This window comes from Tursiops truncatus, chromosome 16 (assembly GCF_011762595.2).
Source record: "Tursiops truncatus isolate mTurTru1 chromosome 16, mTurTru1.mat.Y, whole genome shotgun sequence".
NCBI classification, from domain to species: Eukaryota; Metazoa; Chordata; class Mammalia; order Artiodactyla; family Delphinidae; genus Tursiops; species Tursiops truncatus.
Window position 1 is genome coordinate 61,278,524 of NC_047049.1, and position 13,479 is coordinate 61,292,002.

A 13,479-nucleotide genomic window follows, 5' to 3' on the forward strand; every position below is an offset into this window, starting at 1 on the left:
CCTGAAATACCACCCTGTTATCTCACCACCAACCAATCAGAGAATGTCCACAAGCTGATCACATACCCTGCAACCCTCACCCCTAATGTGCCTGTAGAAACCCTTGCCTGAAAGCCATCAGGTAGTTGGGTCTTTTGAGCATTAGCTGCCCATTCTCCTTGCTTGGCACTCTGCAACAAACACTGTACTTTCCTTCACCACAACCCAGGCTCAGCAGATTGGTTTTGCTTCATGTCGGGCGAGCAGACCCAAGTCCAGTTCAGTTAACAGTGACCAGGAGCCACTGGCTTCAGAATGGGGCCTATTCCCTTCCAGAGAGCCCCTGAGTACCCTCAGAGAAGCCATTCTCAGCTCCTGCTTCACACCCCACACTCACTCCACTGTTGCCAAGGAGACCTGCCCGTGCTGGAGGTGGAGGTGCTAGAAAGAGGGCAGGTGTGGCTGAGTCAGCGGTGTGTGGAGAGGCTGAGGAGGGAAGGAGGTGAGAAGCTGCAGAGACCTTATACTTATATACTTACATGCTCTTATACTTCCTTCTCGGGCTCAGCTCCACATGAGCTGATGCTCCTGTCTCCACAGCTCCTCCCAGGCATCCCCCTCCTACTGCGGCCCATTTGCCCTGCTTGTGGCCGGCGGGGGAGCCCATGGATGTGACCATCCTACGGCACTTGGGATCCTTCCTGGAGGACACATAGCACTTTCTGTGGCCCAACGGCACTTGCACCCTCTGACACGATGCCTGCAGTGGGGCTCTCTCCAGCACCTGCCCTTGGCCCCCACCAACTGGCCCACCTACAGCTCCAGCTCCCAGTGTTACCTGGCCAGGGCCAAATCCAGCTCTCCCGCACTCCCGAGGAAGTTGGTCAATGTTCCAGAACCAGTACAGCTTCAGCACAAACTTGGTGGAGTGTTGCTTCTTGCAGGGGTGAGGCCTGCTGGGTGGGGGAAAGGTCAAGGAGAATGCAATGCTGGGAAGGAGGAAGAAGAAGCAATGTTCTACTTGCAATGAGAAGCATAGAGACGGAGACAGGGGATGAGCAGAGGCCACTCAGGATGCCTCACGGGAGCCTTCCTGGGATAGGACGGATCCAGCAGTGCTCGTTTACTAACAGGGGGGTCAGTGATGTGGTTGGTGATACTGATGGAGAATTAGGCTGAGAGAGCATTTACTATGTTATTTAAATGATTTTTCTGTACTTTCCAAACTTTCAACGTGAGTAAGTATTGCTTTCATAATCGGGGGCAACATTAAACAAAATCAGACCTATAGGCTCATCCACATCCACTTTCTATGTAGCTTCCACAAGGTTCTTCCTGGCTCCTTGGAGGGACAGTGAAAGAGCCCCTGTGACCTGTGCCAGTGCCTGTGCCATGGCTCGGCGGCCACCAACCAGGACTGCGGTCCCAGCAGAAGGGGCTGGCCCGCCTGGGGGTCATGAACTTCCTGGTGACAGGTCTGTGGGGAGACTGGACCACTGCCACGATGCCTACCTGAAGGTCTTTTTTGGCGGCCAGGAGTTGAGGACCGGCATGGTGTGGTACAACGATCACCCCAGGTGGACGACACGCCCTGCCCACGGGGTGGGGGGACCTGAGGGTGTAGGACTCTGGCTGGGACGATGACTACCTTGGCTCTTGTGACCCCAAGCTTACTGCACGGAAGTCGGAGGTCAAAGACACCTGTTCCCTCAGTGAAGGGACCCTGGAGTTCGTGTGCAAGGTGACTGGCGCCCCACGCCTGAGAGGAGCCGGGTGCCTGCGCTACAGCCCTCAAGAAGCCTTGGGGGAGCTCTCAGGAACTGCAGTGGGCTTGCGGGGAGGGCTCATCCCACCCAAAGGCTGGGCCTGCTGCCTTCCCCAAGAGCAACCGAGACATCTGGGTTCCCAGGAAGCTGAAATGCAAGGGACATAGCTCTGCTGAGGCCCTTCGTCCAGGGAAATAAAGGGATAGGAGGTGGCTGACGGGGCAGATCAAGGGCTACTGGGAGGAGGTAGGATGGGGATGGGATCTCCCCTGCTTTTTATTCCACCAGGTGCTCTGTAAAGGTGTCTTCCCCAGATGCCCTGGCTGGGCAATGAATTCACGAATCCTTATACAACCCATAACTGGTCCCTCCAATGCTGTGCCGGGCACGGAGAACCATGGGGTTTATTCTTAGAGCTGCTGGGCTCTGAGAAGGAGGACAGCCTGCTGCTAATTACCTGGATCCTGTGATGTGGGCTTTGGGTGGCTCTCAGCCCCGGCCTGTCCTGCTCAGAGCCCCTTGCTGTCCAGGGAGCGAAGGGGCTGCAATGAACTTGACTTTGCTCTAACCCCAAATCTCCTGAGACCACTTAGGGGCCTTCCTTCCATCCTACCCATCCTGCACTGGGAACCAAACAGAGCTGTCCTGGCCTCGCTGTCACCCACCTCAGTCCTGATAACCCTCTCCGGGTGGGTCTACTCATGGAAAAGTTCCGGGTCCCTCTGAGATTAGTAAGCTGCTCTGGGGTTCCAAGGAACAACAAAAATGCCTGTCGTGAGTGTATTTCTCTCTTGGTGGAAACTGAAGAAAGAGGTGTACCAGCCACTGGAATATGACATTCAAGAAAAACCTTCCTATAATCCTCAAGAGGGCCTCATGCCACAGCAAAGAACGCTTTCAGCGGGACCCTGGATCTGAAGCCCGTGGGGTCTGCTGGCGGCCCACCTCCACAGAGGCTCCTGACTCGCTATCCCCAGATGTCCTCCGCTTGCTGACATGTTGCATGTTACCCACCCTGGGTGGGACAGGAGACAATCACACTCCCCACTCCACCCCCAGAGGCCAGGCCCTGAAGACTCTTGTGGGACCCAGTCACAGGGAAGACAATTCTGTCCCTCACCGCCCACCTCAGACCCACAGGCCTGACCCCAAGGTCCCTCAGGATCTGGTCTATTCTCTTCCTCTTCTCCAAAGGCCCATTTTAAAGTGGATTTTTTGTTTTTTGTTTTTTTTTGCGGTACGCAGGCCTCTCACTGTTGTGGCCTCTCCCGTTGCGGAGCACAGGCTCTGGACGCGCAGGCTCAGCAGCCATGGCTCATGGGCCCAGCCGCTCCGCGGCATGTGGGATCTTCCCGGACCGGGGCACAAACCCATGTCCCCTGCATCGGCAGGCGGACTCTCAACCACTGCACCACCAGGGAAGCCCAAAAGTGGTTTTTATTTTTAACCAAAGCTCCATCTTTAACCCAAAGATAAATTCTATCTTTTAGCTCTTCCCCAAACCAAATGAAGACAAACAAAAAAATCTGCTGGTACACACCGATCAGAACAGCTATCATCCAAAAGTCTACAAATAATAAATGCTGGAGGGGGTGTGGAGAAAAGGGAACCCTCCTACACTGTTGGTGGGAATGTAAATTGGTGCAGCCACTATGGAAAACAGTACAGACATTGTTTAAAAAACTAAAAATGGAGTTACCATATGATCCTGCAACCCCACTCCTGGGTCCATATCCTGAAAAGATGGAAACTGTAATTCAAAAAGATACGTGTACCTCAATGTTCATTGCAGCACTATTTACGACAGCCAAGACATGGAAGCAACCTAAATGTCCATTGACAGAGGAATGGATAAAGAAGATGTGGTACCTATAGGCAATGGAATATTACTCAGCCATAAAAAAGAATACAATAATGCAGTTTGCAGCAACGTGGATGGACCTAGAGATTATCGTACTAAGTGAAGTCAGACAGAGAAACACAAACATCATATGATATCACTTATATGTGGAATCTAAAAAAAAATGATACAAATGAACTTATTTACAAAACAGAAATGGACTCACACGCACATAGAAAATAAAAACTTACGGTTACCAAAGGGGAAAGGGGTAAGGGGGGAAGATAAATTAGGAGTTTGGGATTAACACATACACACCGCCATATATAAAATAGATAAACAATAAGGACCTCCTGTATAGCACAGGGAACTAAGTTCAATATCTTGTAATAACCCATAATGTAAAAGAATCTGAAAAAAATATATATGTATAACTAAATCACCTTGCTGTGCACCTGAAACACTGTAAATCAACTATTCTTCAATTTTTAAAATCTGCTGGTCAACCTAAAATAGCATTTTCCCCACTTGTTGACAATAAACTTTCAAATATAGTAGGGTCTACTCTCAGAACTCCATTTGCATTGAGAAGCACAGCCTCTCCGAAAGATAGAATCTCCATATGAACTGGTCTCAGAACCGAGATGACTCAGCTCCTGTCTCCCCCAGTGCACACCCTCCAGCAGCTGCTTGCCCCTCCCCAGGGGTGGGAGCTCACTACCTCTGAAGGATGCTCATTTCATAACAGGATGATTCTGTTAAGGATGACTCATTAACAGTTGTTTTCTCACCTTCAGCTCAAGCCTGACCCTCCTCCCTCATGGTCTAGTCTTTTCTCCGGGCACCCAGACACGCTCCTCCCTCAGCCTCGCTGGACAGCAGTAAGGACCCCTGAGGTTTGCTCACTGGCCTTTCTTCACGCACAGCGTGCTTCCGGTCCCTAGAACACTTGACCGGCTCTAGCTCCTTGGGCCTCGCAACAGCCTCGCAACAGTAGGCAGGGCTAGTCTGGGCACGGATGGAGAGGCGGACACTCAGGACACTTTCCCATCGCCTCCAGTTCATGCATAAACAAGTGCACCAACCTGGAAGCCAGGCCTCCCCACTCCTCGGTCAGTGCCACGTTCGTCATGTTGGATCACACTCCCAGGAAGCTCTGGGGTCGGATGGTCTGTGTCAGTCCCAGCTCTGCTTCCCACTGGCTGAGGGACCGCTCAGCCTCACTTTCCTCATCTGCAAAATGAGAAGCAGGACAAGAAAATGCGGGGGAAGAGGGCGAGAGATTGTTCAGGCAAGGATTGCTCTCCTCCTTGGCACTTTACCCCCTGTGCAGGACTGGCTGCCGGCAACATTGCAAAGAAGCCATCTGGTGGTTAAGTGCAGGAGTTCTGGACTGAGCCCACCTGGGTTCAAAGCCCAGCTCTGCTGCCTACTACGTGACCTTGCGTAAGGATTAAATGAGATAATGCACATTAAGTGCTTAACACAGTGTCTGCCCCAATAGATGCTCAAAACAATACTTTTAAATTTGAACTTTAATCCTCCAATATCCACAGCATGCACCCTCCCCTCACTGCCAGCTCCTTTGCTCGCATGATTCTATACCCTCCAGATGCCTAGCTCCTACTTGGCTCCCTTCCCAAGTTGGATGTTTATCCCTTAGTTGATAGGGAGGCACGGAAGGTGGTTGGACAGGGAATGAACCTGTTCTACAGGAGAGGATCTGAGCACATGAGGGTCTGTGCAACAGGCCATGGGTGACATGAGGAGGCCTGACCCTACCGGCTGCAGGTCTAGGAAAGGGTACGCAAACCCAAGAGGTTGGATGAATATACACAGCTGTTGATGGATTGAGGGAAGGGGCTGGAGGGACGAGGAGCAAATAAAGATGATCCCACTGGTTCTTGTCTTGGTGACTGGGAGCAGGTGGGAATCACCCCCTGAAATGGGGAAGAGAAGTTCAGAAGGGAAAGGGAAGAGTTTCTTGGAACAAAGGTTTGAGGTTTCTGGAACTCAGCCCATGGAACCCACCCCAGATCCCTGGGCTGGGGAGACATCCGAGTATCATCAGCCTCTGGGGTGGCAATGGAAGCCACAGGAGAGGATAAGTTGACTCCAAGGCCAGTGCATGCAGACAGAATAGAAGCTTGATGGTGGAAATAAAACACTCCTGGTAACTGGAGGTCTTGCCCCTTCAGAATGACCTTCATAAGGTTCTTATGTGTGGCATAGATAGAGGTATATCAGTGAAATAAAACTGAGGACCCAGAAATAAATGCATGCCTTTTTGGCCACGCTCTGCGGCACGCAGGATCTTAGTTCCCTGATCTGGGATTGAACCCACACCCTCGTCAATGAAAGCCCGGAGTCCTAACCACAGGACTGCCAGGGAATTCCCTAAACACGTGCTTTTATAGCCAATTGATTTTCAACAAGTGTACCAAGACCATTCAGTGGGGAAAAATTAGTCTTTTCAACAAATGGTCTGGGAATACATACTTGCTATACATACAGGGAAAAATAATGAAGTGGGACCTTCACTTCACATCATATATAAAATTAAAATGGATCAAAGGATGTGAACTAAACTTACTGTGGTAATCATTTCACAACATAGGTAAGTCAAATCATGCGGTACCTACACCTTAAACTTACAAGATATGTCAATTATTTCTCAATAAAGTTGAAAGGAAAAAGTAATAGCAAGCAGGAGTTCTATTTATTCCACCATTACAACTTCACTCAGACTGTACTCTGTATGCTTTAGGAGTAGATTTTCCATATCCATACTAATGTCTTCTCATGATAATGTTTATCATTGATAGCAGTTGTGTTTTTCTTTCTAATATTGGAGATTTTCTTAGGATATTTTTTAAAAATTAATTTATCACCTGAAAAAAAAGTGGATCAAAGACCTAAACCTAAAATCTAATATTACAAAACTCGTAGAAGAAAATTTAGGTATAAATCCTCATGGATTAGGCAATCCTGCCTTGTGTTAGGCTATTGTTTCTTAGATTTGACACCAAAAACATAAGCAACAAAAGAAAAAAATAAATAAACTGAAATTTATCAAAATTAAAAACTTTTGTGCTTCAAAGAACAATATCAAGAAAGTGAAAAAGGGCTTCCCTGGTGGCGCAGTGGTTGAGAGTCCGCCTGCCAATGCAGGGGACACGGGTTCATGCCCCACTCTGGGAAGATCCCACATGCCGCAGAGCGGCTGGGCCCGTGAGCCATGGCCGCTGGGCCTGTGCGTCTGGAGCCTGTGCTCCACAACGGGAGAGGCCACAACAGTGAGAGGCCCGCATACCGCAAAAAAAAAAAAAAGAAAGTGAAAAAGACAACCCACAGAGCAGGGGTAAATTTTTGCAAATCATATATCTGAAAAGGGTCTAATATCCAGAATATATAAAAGAAATTTACAACTCAACAGTAAGAGAAATAACTCAATTTTTAAATGGGCAAAGTACCTGAATAGACATTATTCCACAGAAGATATACAAAATGACCAATAAACACATGAAAAGATGTTCAACATCATTAGTTCTTAGGGAAATGCAAATCAGAACCACAACGAGATGCCACTTCCCACGTGCAGATGGCAATTTCTCAAAAAGTTAAACCTAGAGTCACCACGTGACCCAGCAATTCCACTCCTAGGTATATACCTCAAAGAAATGAAAATGTATGTCCGCGCAAAAACTTGTGTATGAATACTCATAGCCCCGTTGTGCGTGATAGTCAGAAAGTGGAAACAACCCATCACCTGATAATTGGTAAACAAAATGTGTTATAACTATACAATGGAATATTATTCAGAGATGAAAAGAATAGAGTACTGATAAATGCTACAACATGGATAAATTTTGAAAGCTTTATGCTAAGTGAAGGCATCCAGACACACAAGGTCACATATATATATCATATGATTCCATGTATATGAAATTTCCAGAATAGGCAAACCCACAGAGAGAGAAAGTGGATTAGTTGCTAGATATGGGCTTCTTTTGGGGGTAAGGAAAATGTTCTAGAACTGATAGTGGTAATGGTTGCACTACACTATGCATGTACTTAATGCCACTGAATTTTACACTTTAAAAGGGTGACTTTTATGGTACACAAATCTTAATTTTAAAAAGGAAAAGCATTTATTTTTAGGTATGGGCTTATTCTCATTTTTTATTTCTTTCCATGTTAGTTTCGGTAAGCTATGGTTTTAAGAAAATATTGATTTTACCTAAATTGTCAAAATTATTGGCATGAAATTGTCCATAATATCTTATGATCTTTTTAATGTTTGTAGGGTCTGTACTGATATCACCTTTTTCATTCCTGATCTTTTTTTTTTTTCCCTGATCTTTTTAATTTGTGCCTTCTCTCTCTTTTTCTATATGTCTTGCTAAAGGTTAATAAATTTTATTTGTCATTTAAAAAAAACAACTATGGCTATTGATTTTTCTTTATGGTATATCTGCTTTCTGTTTCATTAATTTCTTCTCTTTATTATTTCCTTCCTACACTGTTCGGATTTAATCTGTTGCCCTTTTCTGCATCTTGAGATAGATACTTTAATTATTGATAGTAAATCTTTCTCCTTTTCTAATATATGCATTTATGACTATAAATTTCCCTCGAAGCTTGACTTTTGTCACATCCCACATATTTTAGCATTTTATATTCTTATTATCATCCAGTTCAAAGTATTTTCTAATTTACTCTTTGTCTTAGGGTCATATTGAAAGATATTGGCTGATTTCCAAACATCTTGGGATTTTCTTTTGTTCTTGTTCTTGATTTCTAGCTAAATCCATTAGATAACAGAGCATTCTCTGTAAACTTTCAATCCATTGAAGTTGATTCCACTTTTGAGACTTATTTTATGGCCCAATAGATAAACAATTTAGAGAAATGTTCAATGTGTCCTTAAAAGAAGATGCTCTTTTACATACAGGCTGGATCTTCTCTTCCATACCTATCATTTTCTCTCATATCTTTTCTCCCCCCATTCTCCAGTTTATTTTTATTTCTTTTTCCTTCTTTTCATCTTCTATTTCCCTTATGATATTATTTGTGTTATTTATTCACTCTGGTATTCACTCTAGTTTTCATTTCTGAGATGGTTTTTCTTTTTAGAAAAGAAAAATAGTTTCTCCTTACTAAATTCTATGTGAACTCTTTTCAATTCTTCCTTTTGTCCAATTATCTCATTTATGAATTTTTTTTTTTTTTTTTTTTTTTTTTTTTTTTTTTTTTTTTTGCGGTACGTGGGCCTCTCACTGTTGTGGCCTCTCCCATTGCGGAGCACAGGCTCCGGACGCGCAGGCTCAGCGGCCATGGCTCACGGGCCCAGCCGCTCCGCGGCATGTGGGATCTTCCCGGATCGGGGCACGAACCCGTGTCCCCTGCATCAGCAGGCGGACTCTCAACCACTGCGCCACCAGGGAAGGCCCTCATTTATGAATTTTTATGATCCTGTGTTATGCTTTAATTTCATACCTTCAGTCATTTTTCAAAAAAATTCTTTTAGCTCATTTTGAAATATTAAAGTAAAAATGTCATTTGTTTTGTAGGCATGCCTTTCCAGAGAACCTCATTGTCTGAGGACCTGTTTATGCTCATTAGTCCCTTTTCTTATTAGAACACTGAGTGGGGCTGGCTTCCTTCCCTCAACTCTTTTCTGTTGCCCGTGTTTAAGTGAGGTAGGTTTCCCTGTACTCCTGAATAGGAAGAATGGGCAGATTTCTTGGCCAAGATTCATGGCTCTAGGGCTCCCCCTTCTGTTGTACTGGAAAATGGCTTTAAGATGTGGCTTCGGAGGAGCTTGAGAACTGCTTCCTGTTACACTCCCCTACTTTCATCTGGATCTTCTCTTTACTTGGTTCCTCACTGTCCTGTTTGGTTTGGATTCCACTCCCAGCCATTTCTCCTCAGTGTAGGGCTTTGTCCTAAAACGGATATTTGGCTGGCAACCTTCAACGTTTCATGGGGAGATTTCATGTGCTACTGGGAGGATTAATTTACATCATAATTTTAAAGCACTTCTCAAGGTGCCTGGCAGATAGTGTTAAATATGGGATATTTATAATAATTATAATCATTAATACCTACCCATTTTTCCTACATACTAGTCCTACTCATAAACACAAGCTATTTCCTTGATGTGGGTCTCTCTCTTTCCTGCCTCCATGCCATTGCTCCTGCTATCCTGCCCCCTGAAAACCATGTCTGCCACCTACCAATGCGCCATGTCTGCCACCTACCAATCCGTCAAGAGCGTCTGAGTCCTGTGACATCAGTGGGTTAACTGAACCTAAAACCACTACTCTGGACCACTGAAGCTCCTCATTTCTAAGCTACATATCCCAAACCCCCTTTAAAATTTTATGCCAATGACCTACCTTTTATTTAGATCTCTTACTCTGTGCTAAGCCCTGTACATACATTACCTTTTAATCTCCACAGCAATACTTGGAGTTACAGGCATAGTGGGATAGGTACAATTATTGGCCTTATTTTACATATGAGGACACTGAGGCTTAAAGAGATTAGATACTTATCCAAGGTTGATTGTTAGTTGGGATACAGCAGTGATTTTGACCAGGCAGTCTGGCTCCCAAGACTATAAACTCAGCCACGGTGCTAAAACTTCTCCGGACTGTAGTCCCCATTAAAGATAGAATCCTATGTTGTGTGGCTCTGTAATCATCAGCACCTAGCATATAGTAGGTGGTCAGTAAAGACTTCATGGGTGAGTTACAATAGATGAATGTGCACAGTACTTTGTGCTGGTCAAATGCATAAGGCTTCAGGGTTTTAAGACAAAACTTTTCTAGCTGAAAGGCACATGGAAAAGTCTCCTACACTGCTCTATTTCTTCCAAAGAGCCATTAGTCAGACTCTTACTCAGAGCTTCTTTGTTTGTTTTTTTTTTCCATTCAGCTTTAAGCTCAGTGAGACGTTTAAATTTTCACAAGCCCTTGGCCACTAGTAACCCATTACAAAACTCCCAGACATGGCCAAGCATGGCCCTCAAGACATTCACAAAACCCACATCAATTTTCTAAACTCTATAATCTGAGGCCACCACTCTCACAGAGAAATCCCAGACCTACTGTTCTTTAATAGAAATATCAGAAAATTGGGAGCTCACTGGTCAGTTAGAAATCCAATTTTTCCAGACGTTGGAATTTCACTTGGATGTGGACTTACTAGGCAGCTGTATGTGAACTGGGCTTCTGAGAAAGACCCAGCCTTGAGCCATAAAACCTGGGTTTGGTCCCTGCTCTGTCAGTTGTTGGCTGTGTAATGCTGGGCAAGTACTTCTTGCTGGGTCTCAGTCTTTCATTAAATAAAATAATTAGGAATAACAACATTCTGCTTATGTCACAACATTGTTAGGGGTACATTCAATAACGTATGTGACAGTCTTTGTAAACTGTAAAGTCCATGCTATACAAAATCAAAAGAGTGAGCCATGGGAGCCAACTGGGAAGGCTGGGCTGCCATGTTTAAACAGCCATGAAGGGACCATTGAAGCACATGAGTGACCCAAGAAGGCACCTAGTGAAAAGTGAAGAACGGAGCAGAGAAAGAAGGGGAGACGAAAGACTGCAAAGTCTGAAAGAGAAATACAGAAAGGACAGGAGAGAGGGAGGAGCCTGATGTCTTTGTAGTTCCAGCACTCTGAAAGATTCCCACAGTAATATATCCTTACAGCAACCCTCATTATCTCTATTGATAAAAAAAAAAGCAGGAGATTCTACTTCTACTACTCATTTCTATGATACACACATTAGCATTCTAGATTCCTGTTTTATTAATAGAGACTTCTCAGTAGATATTAATGTGGTGGGGTGAACCTCAAAGCAAGGGTGTTACAAATACCCTCTCAGTGCTGTCCAAGTTGGGTTGATTTCACATGAAAATGTCAGCATCCACCATGCTTAGATCTCTTTGTTAAAACAGGAAAAACTTTCCATTAATTTAATGGTGTATGAATTCGCTGGTGGTTGCTATACTTATCAGAGGCTTTTGAATCTTTTGGGAAAAAATAGAATAAAATAGTCTAGCACATAGTAGGTGCTATTTTATTTGAATAATAGGAATATTTGAATAAATATGAATAAAACATTTATTGAATGAATAATATTTGTGAGATCAAATACTATAGAATAATTATCCTTAAAATCTCCCCTGCTGCAAAACACCTAGAAAGGTCAAATTAAATATAGTGACATGTATCAGAAAACATAGATGAGATTTAAAATAAGTAAGAGAAATCCCAAGGAGCCAAAACCAAAGAAGTAATAACTAGGGAGGAAAGCAGGCAGAGCAGCCATGGATGCCCTGAGGGCATGTGTCTATCCAGGAAAACCAGAGCCCAAGTTATAATGACCAGAGGAGTAAAAGGCAATCATGTCTTAAGGACGGGGGTGGGGTAGGGGAAGTGAAGCTGAGATCATCCCACATAAACCTAAATAAATGCTCAAAGGGTTAATAATGTCAATGAAAGGGGAGACTAGAAAAAGAAAGTATTTACTGGGAAAGGGAGTCAAGAAAGATATTTGTTTGTCTCACTCTCAAATCTGAGTGGAAGGACAAAATCTCTCCTAAAACATCATAACCACAGACCTCCCCCTCCCCCTTCATTTGAGGTTCAAATTTACACCACATGTATGGGTTAGAATATGCCAAGCCAAAAAATTAATACAAATAGATGGGTTGGTAACACTGGGAGGTGCCTCATAAAACCAAAGCAAACCTACTTTGGAGGAATTTCTCAACCCAGGCTTTGTGGGATTCCCACAAATAAAGGCAATCAAGCATGAGCTCACAATCTAAACTTACAAGCAAAACGCTCAAGGATACAAGCCACTAAGAGGGGGGAGTCAGCTGATATAACAACATAAAGGATTTGATACACCAAGGGTTACAGGCATTGGCATGACTAGACATAAAATTTTAAATGAGTATGTTTGAATGTTTCTAAACTTTTTTAAAGGAATAGAAAACATAATCACAGAAGTTGGAACAGAATGAAACAGAGAGTTTATAAGTAAATAATAAATCATTGAAAGTAAAAATGAACTAGACAAAAATCTGGAAGTTTGACCACATACTCCGTAGATAAGGCTAAGGAAAACAGGTCCACTCATGCATTGCTGTAGGAGTGAAAACTGATGCCAGCCCTATGGAGGGTACATATATGTATATATGTACATATGTATGTATATATATATTCTATATGTATATGTGTAACATATGTGTATATATATGTGTGTATATGTGTATGCATGTGTGCATGTATACATGTAGTTTATAACAAAATTGAACATATATAAGGTTCTGACCCAGCAATTCAACCTCTGGAAATTTATACACAGATACACCTGCACATATCCAAAATAAGATATGTACAAGGTTATTCACTGCAGCATTGTTTGTAAGAGAAAAAGACTGTAAACAACTCAAGTGTCCATCAATAGGAGGCTGGTCAAATAAGTTATTGTTCATCCATATAATAAAATACTATGCAAGTGTTTAAAAATAAAAGAATGAGGAAACTATGTGCTGATATGTAAATATCTCCAAACTATACTATTTAATAACAAAATCAAAGTACAAAGCAAGACATATGACATGCTTCCTTTTGTGTGAGAAAGGGAGAAAATAAGAAAACATTTCTACTAGTATTTGCTTGTATCAGTGTGAAAAAATTCTGAGAAGACACCAAAGAAACTAAAAATAAGAAAAAAGAAAAGGAAAAAAGTGGCACCTGTGGAGGTAAGTTAGAGCGGGGGCAGGTGGGTAAAGAAGCAGGAAGGAGTTTAATCACTATATATCTTTTTATATTGTTTTGATTTTTGAATCTTGGTAAATGTATTACCTAAT

The 13,479-nt window shown here is 43.6% G+C and overlaps 1 protein-coding gene across 3 annotated transcripts in view; it reads right to left on the bottom strand.

Annotated features, from left to right (window-relative positions):
- ADAMTS14 (ADAM metallopeptidase with thrombospondin type 1 motif 14) overlaps positions 1-13,479 on the bottom strand; it is a 174,115-nt gene that overhangs the window by 116,878 nt on the left and 43,758 nt on the right. For all 3 annotated transcript variants that reach the window (XM_033841851.2, XM_033841850.2, XM_033841854.2), the window contains exons 2-3: positions 4,671-4,818; positions 818-935 (exon numbers count right to left, since the gene is read on the bottom strand). In XM_033841851.2, coding sequence (XP_033697742.2) covers positions 818-935; positions 4,671-4,717 — 165 coding nt within the window. In that variant the 5' untranslated portion in view covers positions 4,718-4,818. The remainder of the gene's footprint in view (positions 1-817; positions 936-4,670; positions 4,819-13,479) is intronic.